This window comes from Ranitomeya variabilis, chromosome 5 (assembly GCF_051348905.1).
Source record: "Ranitomeya variabilis isolate aRanVar5 chromosome 5, aRanVar5.hap1, whole genome shotgun sequence".
Lineage (NCBI taxonomy): Eukaryota > Metazoa > Chordata > Amphibia > Anura > Dendrobatidae > Ranitomeya > Ranitomeya variabilis.
Window position 1 is genome coordinate 424,914,233 of NC_135236.1, and position 20,608 is coordinate 424,934,840.

The 20,608-nt window shown below is 41.4% G+C and overlaps 1 protein-coding gene across 3 annotated transcripts in view; it reads right to left on the reverse strand.

The window, feature by feature from the left end:
* PTPRR (protein tyrosine phosphatase receptor type R) overlaps positions 1-20,608 on the reverse strand; it is a 393,781-nt gene that overhangs the window by 83,408 nt on the left and 289,765 nt on the right. For all 3 annotated transcript variants that reach the window (XM_077265278.1, XM_077265279.1, XM_077265280.1), the window contains 2 exons: positions 5,638-5,824; positions 5,051-5,135 (listed from right to left, as the gene is read on the reverse strand). In XM_077265278.1, coding sequence (XP_077121393.1) covers positions 5,051-5,135; positions 5,638-5,824 — 272 coding nt within the window. The remainder of the gene's footprint in view (positions 1-5,050; positions 5,136-5,637; positions 5,825-20,608) is intronic.

Genomic DNA, 20,608 nt, shown 5'->3' on the forward strand with positions numbered 1-20,608 from the left:
AGATATTCAAAGTGTCCATACCGGCATCAGAATGCTGTCTTCCACTCATCCCCTGGACGAGTACGCACCAAATTATAAGCCCCATGAAGATCCAGTTTAGAGAACAGCTTAGCATGGCGGACTCTTTCCAGTAATTCGGGAATCAGAGGCAAAGGGTAACGGTTTCGTATGGTTACCTCATTGAGTTCCCGATAGTCAACACAGGGTCTCAGGGTACCATCCTTTTTTACAAAAAATATAGGCGCCCCTGCTGGTGAGGAAGAAGGACGTATGAAGCCTTTGGCCAGATTTTCATCAATATACTCCTTTAAGGCTTGAAGCTCAGGTGCCGCCAAAGGGTATACGTTACCAAAAGGAATAGCTGCCCCAGGAAGCAGCTCAATGGGACAGTCACAATGCCTGTGTGGAGGAAGCTGATCTACATTCTTCTTGTCACAGATGTCAGAGAACTCTTTATATGCTGGAGGTAAAGAAAATATGTTTACATGTGGTTCCGTAGCCGTGGACTCAGGGACAGCTTCTGTTAACGCTTAGTTGCTCCTTGTTGGAAAGATAATCTCCTTGGTCTCCCAGTTGATAATTGGGTTTTGAGAACGCAACCAAGGAATGCCTAAAATCACAGGAAAATGAGAAGAAATTAGCAAGAAAGAAAGTTGCTCCTGATGATTAGGCTCCAACAAAATTTCAAGGGGTACGGTCTCCTGATCCACAGGCCCAGAGATTAAAGGTGACCCATCCACTGTTTCCGTGGTAATTGGAGAGGCTCTTTGCTGAATTTCAATACCATGTTCCTTGGCAAATGCGATATCCATGAAATTTCCACCTGCACCTGATTCAATCATAGCTGCACTGGAAATCCACTGTCCTGAACACAGGATCTTAATAGGGAGAGAACAGAGAGAGGAGTTCTCCTTCAGCTCCTTGGGGGGTGAAGTCATAGAAAGTGAATGGAATACAGCGTTTAAAGGCAGGCTACATTCAGAGATGTCAGATTCATCATCACAGTTGTCATACTCCCCTACTGCTGCTAGCACCTTGTTAGGCCGTCTAGGACACTTAGGACAATTGATCAAGAAGTGGTCAGACTGGAAGCAGTAGAAACATAGACTTTCACGAAGGCGATGCTCCCGGCGCTCATTGATCTCGCGCCTCTGAACGGAATCAATTTGCATGGGCACCTCCTCCACCTCCCGAGAGGTTTTACCTGCAGGGTCTTTGGAAGGAAGGGAAAAGTTAGAAATACGGTTATATGCAGCAAATTTCTCCTGCCTACGCTCAGTAAGGCGAATGTCTATGCGCACACAATGCTGTATAAATGTCTCTAGCTCTTGTGGTGACTCAGAGCGAGTTAGTTCATCTTTTATAATACTAGACAGACCCCTTTTAAAAATAGGCAATTGTGCATAACTGTCCCAATTAGTATCTACCGCTAATCTCCTGAATTCAGTGGCATACTCAATAACAGAACGTTTAGCCTGGCGTAAAGACAACAAAGCAGATTCAGCGGTTACACGGCAATTAGGGTCATCAAACATTAATGCCATAGCGGCCAAGAAATCATCTAAGTTATTTAACCGTGGGTCACGAGACTCAATCATCGGATTCGCCCAGGCGAGCGTTCGTGAGGTCAGTAGCATTAGTACACACAATACTTTGGATCTATCAGTAGGAAAACGGTCAGCATGCACATCAAAATATAGCATACATTGATTCACAAAGCCACGAAATTTGTCGCGATCACCATTAAATCTGAATGGGGGCAACTTAGGTGGGCTAGCTGGTAGCGGTTGCCCAGAGGGTAAAGTCGCTTGTGCAGCTCTTTGTGTGCTTATGACATGAAAAGCCCATCCATCCTGGGACTCTATGCCAGCAAGTTTGTTTTCCTGGGCTGCCATGCGGTTGCTTAAGTCCTGCAAAGTTTGTCCAAACACTTGTTGATTGTGTTCAAAGCTTCCAAACTTCTTTTGCAGACCTTCCACATCTTTCTGCAGTGATCTAATTATGGAAAACACCTGCTCTAATCTGCTCTCTGCTGTCAGTATTCCAGCAGTCTCCTTTTTATTTATGGCTAGAGTATCCTGTCATAATTATAGGGCATAACTTAGGAGACTCTATGCGTGGAACAAAAAAACTACAGGACACAGTTTTATAAGTGGTAAAGTCTATATTATCACACGGTGATTCAAACAGGTGCAGAGAGAAACTCAAGTCCACAACACTTGGTGTAAATATTAAATGCAGCTTAGCAGTCTATAGGAAACTTCAGAGGAAAATGCAATCAAGCAGAAAGTCTATGAAGCACAGTTATTCTTGAGGATACTTGACACGAATAAATCCTTGTCTTAGTCCAAACACAGATAGATAAGCTTATAAGGCAGTTCAAATCATATCTTAGCTCATCCAGAGAGGTCTGGTTAATAGTCTCAGGTTTTTGCAGAGCAGAAACAGCTTACATGTCCAGCAAATGCAGATGGAAGTAAACACGAGCAGCAGATGAAGGAGGATTACTGGAAACTGGTGTATGCAGCAGGAACTCAGAGCAGAGTAGCAGGATCACCACACAGGTTCACAGGAGCAGGTATATAGCCAAGGAGTAATCAGTGGTCAGGAGCTGGATGTAAAGCAGAATACTCTAGCACAGACTGAAGGCTGGGGTGGAGTTTTATAGCAGGAAGACACAGTGCACATGAACCAAAGACGCCATCTTGGAAAAGGGCAATAATGCCCAAAAGGTAAAAAATGTTCAGAGTCCTGACACCTGTCCATGAAACAGCCTTGGAGTCAATTGTCCAATTACTTTTGGTCCCTTTAAAAACAGGGTGGCACATGTTAAGGAGCTGAAACTCCTAAACCCTAAACCTAAATTCTGAACTTCAACTGCATCTGAATTCTTTTGTCTAAAATGCATTGTGGTAATGTCTATAACCAAAATTCGAAAAATGTTGTCTCTGTCCAAATATATATATGGACACAACATATATATATATATATATATATATATATATATATATATATATATATATATATACACACACATACATACATGCTTTTCAAAGTGCTTTGGATCTTTCCAAAACATGAGCTTTTTGGGAAGACCAATAACAGGACCACGAAAATAAAACCCATAAGAGGAAAAGAAATCAAGACAAAAAAACATTACACAGGCTGAGATGCTTACCTGTCTGAGGCCTCCAACCAATTACACTAACCAAAGTGCAGCGGACCCAAGTTAAGATGGTGGATGACAAATGCACAGGTGCAATAATACCAATACTGCAAGCCAGCCTACAATCAGGATTTGGCCGCCTGGCACACCTGCGCAAAAATGATCTGTATGTGGCATGTTCACACAGAAATACAAAGCATATGGCTCTGGCCTATTAGTAACGCCATATAACGGGCCAGCCATTGCTATCATGCATCCTGTGTGAACAGAGGCCACAGTGGGTTGCCGGCTTAAGTATTGTGGCCATAATACCAACTAATACCTTACATACATTGTTATGTTTTTGGACACGTAATTTTTTCAGGGTGCAGCTGGGCCCTAGATGGCTCTGTATACTGTGGCCTCTGTTCACACAGGATGCATGATAGCAATGGCTGGCCCGCTATATGGCGTTACTAATAGGCCTGAGCCATATGCTTTGTATTTCTGTGTGAACATGCCACATACAGATCATTTTTGCGCAGGTGTGCCAGGCAGCCAAATCCTGATTGTAGGCTGGCTTGCAGTATTGGTATTATTGCACCTGTGCATTTGTCATCCACCATCTTAACTTGGGTCCGCTGCACTTTGGTTAGTGTAATTGGTTGGAGGCCTCAGACAGGTAAGCATCTCTGCCTGTGTAATGTTTTTTTGCCAATAACAGGACCACCCCAGATCTAGACCAGATATATATGCATTATATTTTCACGCCCCCTTGTTCCAATGTATTTTGGACTTTGAAAAGAACACCCCTTTAGAAACTTTGCATGGTCAACTCAAAGAGGTTTCAATGTACCGTATGTATTCATATCAGTACAGTGAACTATAAAATGGTTTTTTTATGGGGTTTTCTCATTATGGATTTTTAGTAACGCAGTGCTAACATGTCTCTCGACTTCCTGCTTGTCAGGGGGCGTTGCACTTATGATGATAAAAAGTTTGGGCCAGTAACATGGTTGACCTGGTGGCCTGAACTGTGTCATCTCAGATGCTGCAAGCAGAAGCAGCTTTGCCTCTACACTCTGCAGCATTAGAGGAGGAAAGGGTCACTGAAGATGGCCAGCTTCAGAGCAGTGCTTATAAGCTCTATTGGAAAGTGCTCCTAGCCAAGGAAATGAGCCACCATTGATAGACTGTAATGATGAATCAAAAACCTTAACAATGAGCAGCAAACAGTAACATTAAAATCCTTCCATTCCTGAGAATACAGAGGATACGGTATTTAATAACAAGTAAGCTTTGCCTCTGCAACATCAAAGGAGCGCAGGTCACTGAAGCTGGCTAGGTCTGGAGATCCAGCCAGCTTCAGAGCAGCAGTATAACAATGAGCTTGCAAGTCTTCGCCTAGGAAACCGGCTATATAAGATAGACTGCAGAGGTGGCCAATAATCTTGGCTACGAGCTGTAGAGCATAAAAAGCTCTTGGTTCTTGAGAAGGGAGAAGATTTGTTATGAGAGGTAAATTGCAAAGTTGCACTTTGCACGTTTACCTGTTTAATAAGGTGTCACAATATACAGTATATATATATATATATATATATATATATACACATATATACATACATATACACAGTATCTAAGGGTTTTGTGCTGTCGTGCAGGTACAGGGATATTTAATCCATTGTATCGTAGTACCTTTGTCATCGTAAAAAGGTAACAAAGGTACAAGAATTATATTTCAAGAAGCAGAATTATAACTTGATACTTCTATACTAAAAACTAACATAGTGATCATGGTTGGGCAGTGTAGAGTGGGGTGAAACGAGAAGTGAACGATTTAAAAACTACCTAGATACTTACAGTATGATTATTGCCTTATTACTGCCAACCATTCACACAACTTACTTGGCAAAATAGTTTTGTAGCGGTTTTTGGTTCCATGACTTGGAATATCAATTTCTTTGGGATCCATGAAATTCATTGGTATTTCCTGATAAAAACACAAAACAATGCCATGAAGTGACCACTACTTTCACCATCCTGTGAACATTGCTTATTATCAGTGATGCAATGTGATATTTCTCAGTTATTGTCTGGATCATTCTTGTGGAAATGTCTCAATTTCTATGACTATTGTTCACTGAAAATACCAATTTTACTGTTTAAAGTGCTCAAAAATCTGATTCCAAATTATCTTCCCAGAAAAATCTATAAATAACATAAAAAAAAGTCATAACTTGAGGAAACCAGAGATATTCCCCATTGTGCTAGCATTCCTCATGACTGTTCACGTAGCTTTAACATTATGTATTATTTAAATACACTTTCTATAGAATATACAAATCTCAAACTTTAGCATTTTACTAAATTGCTAAAGATTCCTAAATATAAGAAATGTTACAGAAGACAAGTTCTAAAAATATTAATTTAATAGGATAAAACTATGGTTACTCCAACATAACAGGTCAAAACTCCATGACAGTTACTCATACCATAAATTCTGTATGAAGCAAATGGGAGCTTTGAACAACATCGTGCAGCTTTTGTCTGGTCAGAACACGGCTGGCTGTTTGGAGGTATTCTATGGCTACTTTCTCTCTTGGTGTTGGAGCCACATTGAAAGGTTCTACAATTCCTAATCCACTCATATCCAACGTAAGTGAGACATTTGATCCTCTCCTGGAATAGAACAAAATATGGTATTGGAAATTCTAATATCTGTAAACAACATTTTGCTTTGTATCAACCCACTTAAGCATTACACAACGCTATACAGTAGTTGTGTGTCTATCTACCTGAACATTAGTATGGAAAGTATCCGACATGCTGTGAAAAGTGATAAGACTACAGATAAGGAAAATGTACATATAGATGCTGTATCAATATCTCCCAAAACTTGTAAATGTTTGTATTGGTGAATATAGTGAGACTAAATAGATTTATAATATATACTCACTCACATATTACATGGAAATGTGCAATGAAGAGACGTGATCCCTGTGTATCTGCAATTGATGCGGGTATTGTGATGACCACGGTTGCTTAATCTTCAGAGGTTTATAGTAGACTAGATGGTGGCCCGATTCTAATGCATCGGGTATTCTAGAATATGCATGTCCACGTAGTATATTGCCCATCCACGTAGTATATTGCCCAGTCACGTAGTATATTGCCCAGTGACGTAGTATATTGCCCAGCCACGTAGTATATTGCCCAGTCACGTAGTATATTGCCCAGTCACGTAGTATATTGCCCAGTAACGTAGTATATTGCCCAACCACGTAGTATATTGCCCAGCCACGTAGCATATTGCCCAGCCACGTAGTATATTGCCCAGCCACGTAGTATATTGCCCAGCTACATAGTATATTGCCCAGCCACATAGTATATTGGCCAGCCACATAGTATATTGCCTAGTCACGTAGTATATTGCCCAGCCACGTAGTATATTGACCAGCCACGTAGTATATTGCCCAGCCACGTAGTATATTGCCCAGCCACGTAGTATATTGCCCAGCCATGTAGTATATTGCCCAGCCACGTAGTATATTGCCCAGTTACGTAGTATATTGGCCAGCCACATAGTATATTGGCCAGCCACATAGTATATTGCCCTGTCACATAGTATATTGCCCAGCCACGTAGTATATTGCCCAGTCACGTAGTACATTGCCCAGCCACGTAATATATTGCCCAGCCACGTAGTATATTGCCCAGCCACGTAGTATACTGCCCAGCCACGTAGTATACTGCCCAGCCACGTAGTATATTGGCCAGTCACGTAGTATATTGGCCAGCTACATAGTTTATTGGCCAGCCACGTAGTATATTGCCCAGTAACGTAGTATATTGCCCAACCACGTAGTATATTGCCCAGCCACGTAGTATATTGCCCAGCCACGTAGTATATTGCCCAGCCACGTAGTATATTGCCCAGCTACGTAGTATATTGCCCAGCCACATAGTATATTGGCCAGCCACATAGTATATTGCCTAGTCACGTAGTATATTGCCCAGCCACGTAGTATATTGCCCAGCCACGTAGTATATTGCCCAGCCACGTAGTATATTGCCCAGCCACGTAGTATATTGCCCAGTTACGTAGTATATTGGCCAGCCACATAGTATATTGGCCAGCCACATAGTATATTGCCCTGTCACATAGTATATTGCCCAGCCACGTAGTATATTGCCCAGTCACGTAGTATATTGCCCAGCCACGTAATATATTGCCCAGCCACGTAGTATATTGCCCAGCCATGTAGTATACTGCCCAGCCACGTAGTATACTGCCCAGCCACGTAGTATATTGGCCAGTCACGTAGTATATTGGCCAGCTACGTAGTTTATTGGCCAGCCACGTAGTATATTGCCCAGCAACGTAGTATATTGCCCAGCCACGTAGTATATTGCACAGCCACGTAGTATGTAGTATATTGGTCAGCCACATAGTATATTGCCCAGTAATGTAGTATATTGGCCAGTGACATAAAATAAAAAATAAACATATACTCACCTTAGTCCTGGCTCCTGTGTATGGTGCACGCAGCAGCTTCCGGTCCCAGGGTTGGTATGACTATCAGCGCAGGACCTGTGATGACATCGCGGTCACATGACCGTGACGTCATGGCAGGTCCTTCTCGCGCAAATTCTTGACGAGAGACATAATTTCTTACAAAACAAATCTTACACTAGTCGAAAATTGCACACACAGGTGTATAGTACTTTTTTTTTTAGACACGCTGGATTCATTCATTCATGCGCTTCTTAAAGAATCAGGATCGTCCCCAGCAGCACCTTCTCAACAAGATCGTCATGAACAATGCCAGTATTGATGAATCGGAGCCATGGTCTCTTTATTGCCTATTTATTTTGGGGTGGCACCAACCTCTTCATCAGCCCATAAATATATAATACATATTTGTAATTGTATGGACAAAGGGGGTGCGACCCTGACACATGTAGACACTTCAGTAAAGAGACTGTATCAATGTTTCAGTGCAGTTAATTTGCGTGGATGTAGTGCGTCAGCTCTCACATAGATTTTACCATCTTTGATTTGAATATTTTATTAGGGTCACTTTGCAAGTATGTCATGTTACTTAGAAGTGCATAGTACTACCTCACAATAGTCAGAAAATTTAATATAGTGAATTTAGATTATATGTACAGTATTTACACAATTTAACATATCAAGAGAGAAGATGGCTGCTCTTTGCCGACTATAAGTCAATCAATTATTTCAAATCTGATAAACACAAATTTATTAAGGAAATGTACATCTTGCAATTATTAGCTATAATGGACGGTATTGCTCTATATGTGCTAAACCTGTTGTCTGGTGCTTGGGTTTCAGGTCCCAAATAATGCACTAAAAATAAAAATACAGAAAACCTTGTTGTAGGCCCTGTAATAGTTTTTATTCCTTATCTAATATCATTACATCAATATTCCATCAGCTATCTAAGCGTCAGACACCCAGAGTGTTGTACTCTGAACTGTGTGTGCCTATTGCTGCTTTGATAAAATACCCTTTCAGGTTTGGAATGTGAGAACAGGGAGTAACTTCCTCCATATGATGTCACCCTATAGTCCAGTTGCTCCTTCTCTGATGGCTGGGTGGTGATGAGTTTCAAATGCAAATGTCCGGATGGGTGGGAGACATTAGATGTAGGTTAACACTTCCAAATGAAAGAATCCTTTCCATTTATGAGTGTTTATAGATACAATAATTTAGTCTTGTCGTCATATACAGCATGTTTATCTATAAACTTGCTCCTCGATCTTTTTATGGTTTCCTACATTGCTATAGCAGATTGCATTCTGTTGTATGCAGACAATGATCCAGGAATACCAACATATTGTGAATAACGAAATTATTATTATACACTTCTTATATTACATTTTTTTCGGATGGACAATGATAGATATACATGGTCCTGGAATCTAAGGAGGTCCAAAAGGTCTTTGCTAAGTTAAAGGGAGCCCTTACTATAAATGAAGCACAATAATTGGGAGAGTTTTGGGTTTGGAGCTTTAGGTTACGCCTCTGTGTGTCTAGATTTGCAGTTTTGCTGCCGAGCTCACGCCCTGTTCCTAATGTCGCGCAATAGCAGCTCAGCAGTGGATACAAGACTAGATTTCAGGGATCATACTTCCAATGCCTACATAGATTTCCTTGAGAAAAACACAAGGCGCCCCCAATGTGTCACACTGTTTAGAAAACCATATGGTCCTATGCAGGGAATGTACTCACCTATTGGAGTTGTGAACCTAGGTCACAACTCCCATGTAGGCTTGACCGTAGCAGCAGGTCTCCACAAAAATCCAAACAAGGATGTTGAGGGTGATAGTCTTAGGCGAACTGAAGACCGCGCACACGGTATGAATTTTTAGGTAGTTTATTAAAGCCAACGCGTTTCAAGAGCTCTCTTGCTCTCTTCTTCAGGGCATATAGTACATAAACACAATATAGGGTGTATTTATACAAACAGGAAGGGGGAGGGACACCAACCCCCGTTATACCATAACACAAGAGTACAATTAAATAAATAATAATGAGCAACATTCTTTAAATGACTTTTATTGGTTTTAATTGTACTCTTGTGTTATGGTATAACGGGGGTTGGTGTCCCTCCCCCTTCCTGTTTGTATAAATACACCCTATATTGTGTTTATGTACTATATGCCCTGAAGAAGAGAGCAAGAGAGCTCTTGAAACGCGTTGGCTTTAATAAACTACCTAAAAATTCATACCGTGTGCGCGGTCTTCAGTTCGCCTAAGACTACATAGATTTCCTTACAATAATCAACTGCATATGTTACTTCTTCTATTTAGAATACAATTATCTTAGGATTAACATATATCTGTCTTACAATGGAATCAGCACCAACAATGGAGAAAAGTCTTGGATCTAATAAAGTGGTATACCGCATCTGGTAGAAGTTTCAGAAAGGACATGTTATTCATGATATTTTCATGCCACCTCTAGCATAATAAATGCTCACGCAACAGTAAAATGTATATCCTGTGAGGCCCATAATGACAGATCTTAGCTACACCCAATATAGGAAACCTATGTTATAAATCAGCCCAGTTTATGATAAAAAAAAGTTTCTAAAGAGCTAATATAGAAAAAAAGAAATTCCTTAACTTCTACATTAGCTATGGATACAGTTACATGCTTATATAAAGGGAGCTAAATAAATAATATTTAGATGCCTTAACCCTCTTTAAGTTACAACACTCAGCAGGTCACCACCAGCTAAGGAAACTGTCTTGACAAGTATTTCTAGACTAAGATTCAAGCAATCAGTATCTCGGGAGGACAGGAATCGCTTTATATCCTGTGGCGGAAAGCAGCTGACATAAGAGCAATTTCAGCTTTCCCTCTTTTAATCACACTTTCTTATGTATTGCCAACTAGTTCCTGTTTCTACTCTATGCAACTCTTTATGACACCGCCAGGGAAACAGGGTGTTTAACATCTTGATGCTTAGTCAACCTCATCATTTCCTGAAGATTAATCCACTGATCAAACCAAATTTTATCTCAATCGCCATCAACGTCTCAGTGATCTAAATCCTCTTCATTCTTTATGCAGTTCTTAACCCTTTATATTTTGTTGTACAGAATACATGCCAAGTGATGAAACTATTGTACGCAATGTGAACATTTAGTGAAGGGTAAATTTAGATACATTTTTTTACTAAAATTTTCATTGTACTAAAATTATATACCTTACACACACACATATTATATATATATATATATATATATATATATATATACATACAGTACAGACCTAAAGTTTGGACACACCTTCTCATTTAAAGATTTTTCTGTATTTTTATGACTATGAAAATTGTACATTCACACTGAAGGCATCAAAACTATGAATTAACACATGTGGAATTATATACTTAACAACAAAGTGTGAAACAACTGAAATTATGTCTTATATTCAAGGTTCTTCAAAGTAGCCACCTTTTGCTTTTATGACTGCTTTGCATACTCTTGGCATTCTCTTGATCAGCTTCAAGAGGTAGTCACCGGGAATGGTTTTCACTTCACAGGTGTGCCCTGTCAGGTTTAATAAGTGGGATTTCTTGCCTTATAAATGGGGTTGGGACCATCAGTTGTGTTGTGCAGAAGTCTGTTGGATACACAGCCGATAGTCCTACTGAATAGACTGTTAGAATTTGTATTATGGCAAGAAAAAAAGCAGCTAAGTAAAGAAAAACGAGTGGCCATCATTACTTTAAGAAATGAAGGTCAGTCAGTCCGAAAAATTGGGAAAACTTTGAAAGTGTCCCCAAGTGCAGTGGCAAAAACCATCAAGCGCTACAAAGAAACTGGCTCACATGAGGACCGCCCCATGAAAGGAAGATCAAGAGTCATCTCTGCTTCTGAGGATAAGTTTATCGCAGTCATCCACCTTAGAAATCTCAGGTTAACAGCAGCTCAGATTAGAGACCAGGTCAATGCCACACAGAGTTCTAGCAGCAGACACATCTCTACAACAACTGTTAAGAGGAGACTTTGTGCAGCAGGCCTTCATGGTAAAATAGCTGCTAGGAAACCACTACTAAGGAAAGACAACAAGCAGAAGAGACTTGTTTGGGCTAAAGAACATAAGGAATAGACATTAGACCAGTGAAAATCTGTGCTTTGGTCTGATGAGTCCAAATTTGAGATCTTTGTTTCCAACCGCCATGTCTTTGTGTGATGCAGAAAGGTGAACGGATGGACTCTACATGCCTGGTTCCCACCGTGAAGCATGGAGGAGGAGGTGTGATGGCGTGGGGGTGCTTTGCTGGTGACACTGTTGGGGATTTGTTCAAAATTGAAGACATACTGAACCAGCATGGCTACCACAGCATCTTGCAGCGGCATGCTATTGCATCCGGTTTGCATTTATTTGGACCATCATTTATTTTTCAACAGGACAATAACCCCCAAACACACCTCCAGGCTGTGTAAGGGCTATTTGATCAAGAAGGAGAGTGATGGGGTGCTACGCCAGATGACCTGGCCTCCACAGTCACGAGACCTGAACCCAATTGAGATGGTTTGGGGTGAGCTGGACCGCAGAGTGAAGGCAAAAGGGGCAACAAGTGCTAAGCATCTCTGGGAACTCCTTCAAGATTGTTGGAAGACCAGTCCCGGTGACTACCTCTTGAAGCTCATCAAGAGAATGCCAAGAGTGTGCAAAGCAGTCATCAAAGCAAAAGGTGGCTACTTTGAAGAACCTAGAATATAAGACATAATTTCAGTTGTTTCACACTTTTTTGTTAAGTACATTATTCCACATGTGTTAATTCATAGTTTTGATGCCTTCAGTGTGAATGTACAATTTTCATAGTCATGAAAATACAAAAAAATCTTTAAATGAGAAGATGTGTCCAAACTTTTGGTCTGTATTGTGTATATATATATATATATATATATATATATATATATATATATATTTTTTTTTTTTTTTAACTTATTGGGTCTTGAGCATGTAGGGAAATTACAGGTCAATACGACCCTCAAATGGGTGACACTTTAATATGACAACCATACATATTTGAGGGTCCCTATGCTATTTCCACTCGACCCATGTGGAGTTTGGATCTGTAGGAGTCAGGCAGAAAGAAAAGGAACCATTATATATATTCATATAATGATTACGCAGCACCATATTCTTTGGTATTTTCTATACAATGTAAAGGGTTGTATTAAGCAGGGTTTTACCTAAAGTTGCCCATACATATTATAAAAAGGTTGGTATATGGATGATAATTTTTACATAAAATCCTTATAGTGGATTGTTTCTAAATTCCATAGTTGACCATATTTAAAGACTATCAGTTATTGTTTCCATCTATTGCCTAAAAAGTTAACCCCTTCACGACCTTGAGATTTTCAGTTTTTGCGTTTTCGTTTTTTTGCTCCCCTTCTTCCCAGAGCTACAACTTTTTTTATTTTCTGGTTATTATGGCCATATGATGGCTTGTTTTTTGCGTCACTAGTTGTACTTCTGAGCAACGCCATTGGTTTTACCATATCGTGTACTGGAAAACGAAAAAAAAAAATTCAAATTGTGGTGAAATTGAAAAAAAAAGTGCAATTTCACATTTTCTTTTTTACCATGTTTACTAAATGCTAAAACTGACCTGCCATTATGATTCTCCAGGTCAATAGGAGTTTGCAGATACCAAACATGTATAGATTCTTTTTAACTTAATTGGTGAAAAAAATCCAAAAGTTTGTAAAAAAAAAAAATAAAGGCGCAATATTTCAAGACTCGTAGAGTCTCTATTTTTCGTGATCTGGGTTTGTGTTAGAGCTTATTTTTTGCTTGCTGAGCTAACGTATTCATTGGTAGGATTTGGGTGTAGATATGATCTTTTGATTGCCTATTATTGCATTTTATTACAATGTTGCGGTGACCGAGAAAATGTAATTCTGGCATTTAGATTTTTTTCTCGTTACGCCATTTACCTATGAGATTATCTTTAATTTTTTTACTAGATCAGAAGTTTCTGAACGTGGTGATACCAAAAATGTGTATTTTTGAATTTTTTTATTGTTTTATTTTGAATGGTGCACTTGCTTCAATAGTCTCCTTAGGAGACTTGAAGCTGCGATCATCCGATCTCTTATGCTACACATAGCAGGGCTTCAGCTGTGTGTACCAGAATTGATCAAGTGCTATGAATGCCGACCAAGGGGCGAAACTCAGAGCAGAACAGCAATGACAACTACAGGGGTCTCCCGCAGACTCCCGGTTGTGATGCCAACCCATCGACGCCCCGCGGTAATTTGATGGGCGCGACCATGTTAAATGCCACTGTCGGAGATTGACAGTGGTATTTAACATGTTAACAGGTGCGGGTGGACCACAATGCCACCCGCGGCTGTTAGGGACATATAGCAAGTGATGAAATCAGCTAACGTGCTGGAAAACATGTGGGTTCAGCGCCAGAGCCTGCATGGAATGCGGAGACACGACATATGATATATATATATATATGTATATATAAGTCAAAGGTCGAGAAGGGGTTTGCACCCTTAAAATTATAACAAATTCCTTCAGGGAAAAAATCTTGAGGAAAGATGAGAGCAAGATTAAAGCAGCCCTCAACCCTGGCACTAAAAAATGAAAATATATATTTCTCCTGTGTCACCCACTGCTTCCTCCACTCAGTTCCTCCTGCTTCCAAGATTATTTACTTTTCAGTCTAATGGTGGAAGGTTACTTTAAAGGGGTTTTCCGGTTGAAGAGAATAAAATGTATTTATTGTATGATGAAAAGCTTACAATTAAACATCTTTATAATTTGTAATGATCATGATTTCTCACAATGTTTTAGATCACAGCTTGCAGTGAATGAATGAACACCTTTACTGCTTACATTAAGAGGGCGAAAACCAGTTCGGCCTGGGCTTGGGTTCACAATGAAGCCCAAGTTCACACTCATTCAATCATTGCAAGCTGAGATCAAGACAATCCAAGAGAAAAATTGCACAACTATCCATCATAATGAATAAGCATTATTTCTTGAAAACAGATAGACCCTTTAAAGGGGCTGTCCACTACTTAGACAACCACTTCTTGATCACTATATTTCTCCCATGTAAAATAATATCAGCTATACTCACCTGTGATGTGTTCGCCGTTCCAGCAATGTCGACACTGGTTTGTCTGACAGTTATGCCACATGAGTCTTTTAGCCAGCTTGCTTCTGACATAACTGACATTCGGAAGAAGTCAGAGAGCAGCACATGATCTCACTTTTTCCGGGTGTCAGTTTTGTCCAAAGGACGTAATAAGGAAACAGCCGCTGACTGGCTGCAGTGCTCATGTGACAAAATAATGTTATGCAAACCTCGCGAGAGCGGGCTTTGACATCGTGGGACCGATGCCTACAGCGGAGGTGGGCAAACCTGTTATAATATTACGTGCGGGAAATGTAGTGATCAAGAAGGGGGTTTTTCTGAGTAGTTGACAACCCCTTTAAGGACTTAGTAATTTGTGATGTGTCAACCTGATTTTGCAATAAATGTGCATTAATGAAAATTAAATTAATACCTTTTTTGAAGATATCTGTGTTCACATTGTTCAGTAATCTCCTGTTTATGTTATATGCTAATGAGGAGCAAGTGGACCAAGTGGACCATGCACTTGGTATTCTCTGACTTGTCTGAATATTATCTGCCCTCCACCTGCCGCTGGTCTTTGAATGATAGGTTATTACTTTTTTCAGGCAGACTGACTTCTCTGCCCAATGACTGACGTCATCTAGAAGTGACTGTGCGTGCACTGCCCAGGAAATGACAGCACCTATGCAAGATTTCAGTCAGAGGAGGCAGGTCCCTGAAAAAGCAGTGACCTGTCAGTCAAAGAGTGAAGGCAGGTGGAGGGCGGATAATACTCAGACAGGCAGAAGACGACCTAGTACAGTGCCTTGCCCCGCTGCTCTTGTGCCTCATTAGCATCTGACTTCAACAGCTGACTACTGAACAACGAGAACAAGGATTTCTTAGTAAAAAAAGGTATCAATTTAATCTGCTATAAAGAACCATTATTACCTTATGATGCAAAATAATGCCGACAAGTCTTTTTTTAAGTTTAATAAGGGATTGGAAATCTGGGCGATTTGTTAGCATACTAAATACGTTATGAAAAAGGGCAACTCAGGTAGTCAATGTGGAACGTGCATACATGACACAAGACAATGACTTCCTCTTTCTGTACAGCATGTGGTTATGGTTCACAGCATCGCTTGAAAATGCTACTGAATATAGTTGCGGACTACTGAAAGTCAATGCCAAGTAATGAAAGAATGTGCATTGTGTTCTAAAATACACTGAAATATGACATGGAAAAAGTGCATTGTGTTTAAAAATATTGCATTGTTAGAAGGTTTCCTAGGTTCCAGACAGAAAACAATTCAGTAAACACACAAATATGCCTGGAACCTATAGTGCTCGAATACTGCCTGCAGCAAAAATCTACAAACCCATGGACTGCTGCCAAAGAGTGAATGTCCTGACATAAAAATGATGTGAGCCTTTCTGCTAATGGATTTGACAACCTGTGTCAGGGCTTATGCACATTGGCATGGAGCCTGAATCTTAGGGAAAATACCTCTGTGCACATGGAGTCTGGTGGAGCATGCCAAAAACATTTTGTATGTGTCACGCACAGTGCAGGACAGACTAAGTGCAACACAAAGAGATAAGGGGAAGGGGGGCCCAACACTAGGGAAGCGGGGAGTGGAGACCCCTAGGCAGATCTAACGTCACCCTGTCTGCCCTAAGAGACTCTAAATAGGTTCCGCACCTATCGCAGAGCAGGATACCTAGTCCCTGTCAGACCATAGCCGTAAGCCCTGCTTAGAGAAGGAAGGGGTACACTGGTCGAACCCCGCTAACACTAAAGACTGCTAGGATACACATAACAAGGGGAAACCTAGCTTGAGTAGACTCAGAGAGAAACACCGATGTCCTTCAAACTCCAAAGCGGACGCTAGCTGACTGCTGCAGCTTCAAGCCTTAACAGGCTTTTTTTGTTTTTTTTTTACGTTCAGCACATTAGCCGGATGATGGGACTACTACTGACCCATCATTGGCTAATGTGTCAATCATTGTCACTGTAACAGGCATAGCCCGATGGGACTTGTAGTTCCATCGGACGATGCCTGCATGCACACACACCCAAAGACCCCCCACACAGCCCCGCAGACCCCTGGACATCCCACAGACCCCCAACAGCCCCGCACAGACCCCCGGCAGCCACATACAGACCCCTGACAGCCCCGCACAGACCCCCGACAGCCCCGGCAGCCCCGCACAGACCCCCGACAGCCCCGCTCAGACCCCTGACAACCCCGTTCAGACCACCGACAGCCCCGGCAGGCCCCCGACAGCCCCAGCAGACCCCCAACAGCCCCGCACAGATCCCCGACAGCCCCGGAAGACCTACAGGGGACCGCAATGGGCGCGGCATTTGCTCCGTCTTATTCAAACCTATTTTTGGGGTACTGGGAGAGATCTATTTTCCAGGGCAACAGAGCACATGCCGCGGACCCAGTGGTGGGCTGGTTTCGTTACATTAATAACATGCTAATGATTTGGAGCGGTGACGAGACCAGCCTATCAAAATTTATGCAGGATTTGAACAACAATCCCTTTAATTTGAGATTTACTTATTCTTGGGACAAGACCAGAATCAATTTTCTTGATATCACTCTTTGTGTTGCTGAGGATGGCTCTATTGAGACAGTTTTATATCGCAAGGAGAAATCGGTTAACTCTTTGCTTCACGCCTCCTCGGCACACAATTATTCTGTTGTCAAGGCCATCCCAGTTGGACAATTCTTGAGGAATAGGCGGGTTTGCTCTACTGAGGCCCGCTTTGAGGAAGAGTCTGCGGTTCTTGCTGATCAGTTTAAGGCCAGGGGGAACAGTCGTCGGTGCATTAGGGCGGGTTATAGACGGGCCAGGTCTACTCGGAGAGAGGATCTATTGACACAATCTAGGAGGACCTATAGGTAAGGAGATTCAGAGATTAGATTTATCTCCACCTCCAACTGTCGCTGGGATCGGATCCGTGAAATTCTGACCAAACATTGGCCGGTTTTGCGTACTGATGGCGTTCTAGCGACTCATCTGTCTCCACTCCCACGCATGACACAACGTAGGGGGAGGAACCTTAGAGACAGTCTTGTGAAGAGCCATTATGTGGCCAAACAAAAAACCTTTTTCACTAAGGGGGGCCCTAAACTCGGCTGCTTCCCTTGCGGTTCGTGTATCGTGTGTCCTAATATCCTAAGATGTGAGACCTTCAAATCATCTGCTGGGAGCAGGGAATACAAAATCCGAGAATACATCTCGTGTAATACGACACATGTGGTATATTATGCTACCTGTCCTTGCTCCCTCATTTATGTTGGTCTGACTTCTAGGGAATTAAAAGTAAGGACACGTGAACACGTACAAGACATTATATTCTGTCTTTTTGTTCTTTATGTATGTACTGTATGTCTATATGTATGTACCATATGTATGTTGTATGTACTGTATACGTATTGTATGTCTATATGTATGTGTTGTATGAACTGTATGTATGTACTGTATCTCATATGTTGTATGTACTGTTTTATGTGCTGTATGTTATATGTACTGTTATATGTTGTAGTTGTATGTACTGTATGTTATATGTTGTATGTACTGTTGTATGTTGTATGTGCTGTTGTATGTTCTGTATGTCATATGTTGTATGTACTGTTGAATGTTGAATGTACTGTTGCATGTTGTATGTACTGTATGTCATATGTTGTATGTACTGTTGAATGTTGAATGTACTGTTGCATGTTGTATGTTCTGTATGTCATATGTTGTATGTACTGTTGTATGTTCTGTATGTCATGTTGTATGTACTGTTGTATGTTCTGTATGTCATATGTTGTATGTACTGTTGTATGTTCTGTATGTCATATGTTGTATGCACTGTTGTATGTACTGTATGTCATATGTTGTATGTACTGTTGTATGTGCTGTATGTCATATGTTGTATGTACTGTTGTGTGTTGTATGTACTGTATGGTGTATGTTGTATGTACTTGTCATATGTTGTATGTACTGTATGTGTGTATGTGTTTTTTTTTTACATTCAACACATTAGCCGGATGATGGGACTACTACTGACCCATCATTGGCTAATGTGTCAATCACTGTCACTATAACAGGCATAGCCCGATGGGACTTGTAGTTCCATCTGACGATGCCTGCATGCACACACACCCAAAGACCCCCCGAACAGCCCCGCAGACCCCTGAACATCCCACAGACCCCCAACAGCCCCGCACAGACCCCCGACAGCCACATACAGACCCCCGACAGCCCTGCACAGACCCCCCAACAGCCCCAGCAGACCCGCACAGACCCCCAACAGCCCCGCTCAGACCCCTGACAACTCCGTTCAGACCACCGACAGCCCCGCATAGACCCCCAACAGCTCCGGCAAACCCCCAACAGCCCCGCACAGATCCCCGACAGCCCCGGAAGACCTACAGGGGACCGCAATGGGTGCGGCATGTGCTTCATCTTATTCAAACCTATTTTTGGGGTACTGGGAGAGATCTATTTTCCAGGGCAACAGAGCACATGCTGCGGACCCAGTGGTGGGCTGGTTTCATTACATTAATAACGTGCTAATGATTTGGAGCGGTGACGAGACCAGCCTATCAAAATTTATGCAGGATTTGAACAACAATCCCTTTAATTTGAGATTTACTTATTCTTGGGACAAGACCAGAATCAATTTTCTTGATATCACTCTTTGTGTTGCTGAGGATGGCTCTATTGAGACAGTTTTATATCGCAAGGAGAAATCGGTTAACTCTTTGCTTCAGGCCTCCTCGGCACACAATTATTCTGTTGTCAAGGCCATCCCAGTTGGACAATTCTTGAGGAATAGGCGGGTTTGCTCTACTGAGGCCCGCTTTGAGGAAGAGCCTGCGGTTCTTGCTGTTCGGTTTAAGGCCAGGGGGAACAGTCGTCGGTGCATTAGGGCGGGTTATAGACGGGCCAGGTCTACTCGGAGAGAGGATCTATTGACACAATCTAGCAGGACCTATAGGTAAGGAGATTCAGAGATTAGATTTATCTCCACCTCCAACTGTCGCTGGGATCGGATCCATGAAATTCTGACCAAACATTGGCCGGTATTGCGTACTGATGGCGTTCTAGCGACTCATCTGTCTCCACTCCCACGCATGACACAACGTAGGGGGAGGAACCTTAGAGACAGTCTTGTGAAGAGCCATTATGTGGCCAAACAAAAAACCTTTTTCACTAAGGAGGGTCCTAAACTCGGCTGCTTCCCTTGCGGTTTGTGTATCGCGTGTCCTAATATCCTAAGATGTGAGACCTTCAAATCATCTGATGGGAGCAGGGAATATAAAATCCGAGAATACATCTCGTGTAATACGACACATGTGGTATATTATGCTACCTGTCCTTGCTCCCTCATTTATGTTGGTCTGACTTCTAGGGAATTAAAAGTAAGGACACGTGAACACGTACAAGACATTATATTCTGTCTTTTTGTTCTTTATGTATGTCTATATGTATGTACCATATGTATGTTGTATGTACTGTATACGTATTGTATGTCTATATGTATGTGTTGTATGTACTGTATGTATGTACTGTATGTCATATGTTGTATATACTGTTTTATGTGCTGTATGTTATATGTACTGTTATATGTTGTATGTACTGTATGTTATATGTTGTATGTACTGTTGTATGTTCTGTTGTATGTTGTATGTACTGTATGTCATATGTTGTATGTACTGTTGTATGTTGTATGTACTGTTGCATGTTGTATGTACTGTTGTATGTTCTGTATGTATGTTGCATGTTCGGTATGTCATATGTTGTATGCACTGTTGTATGTTGTACGTA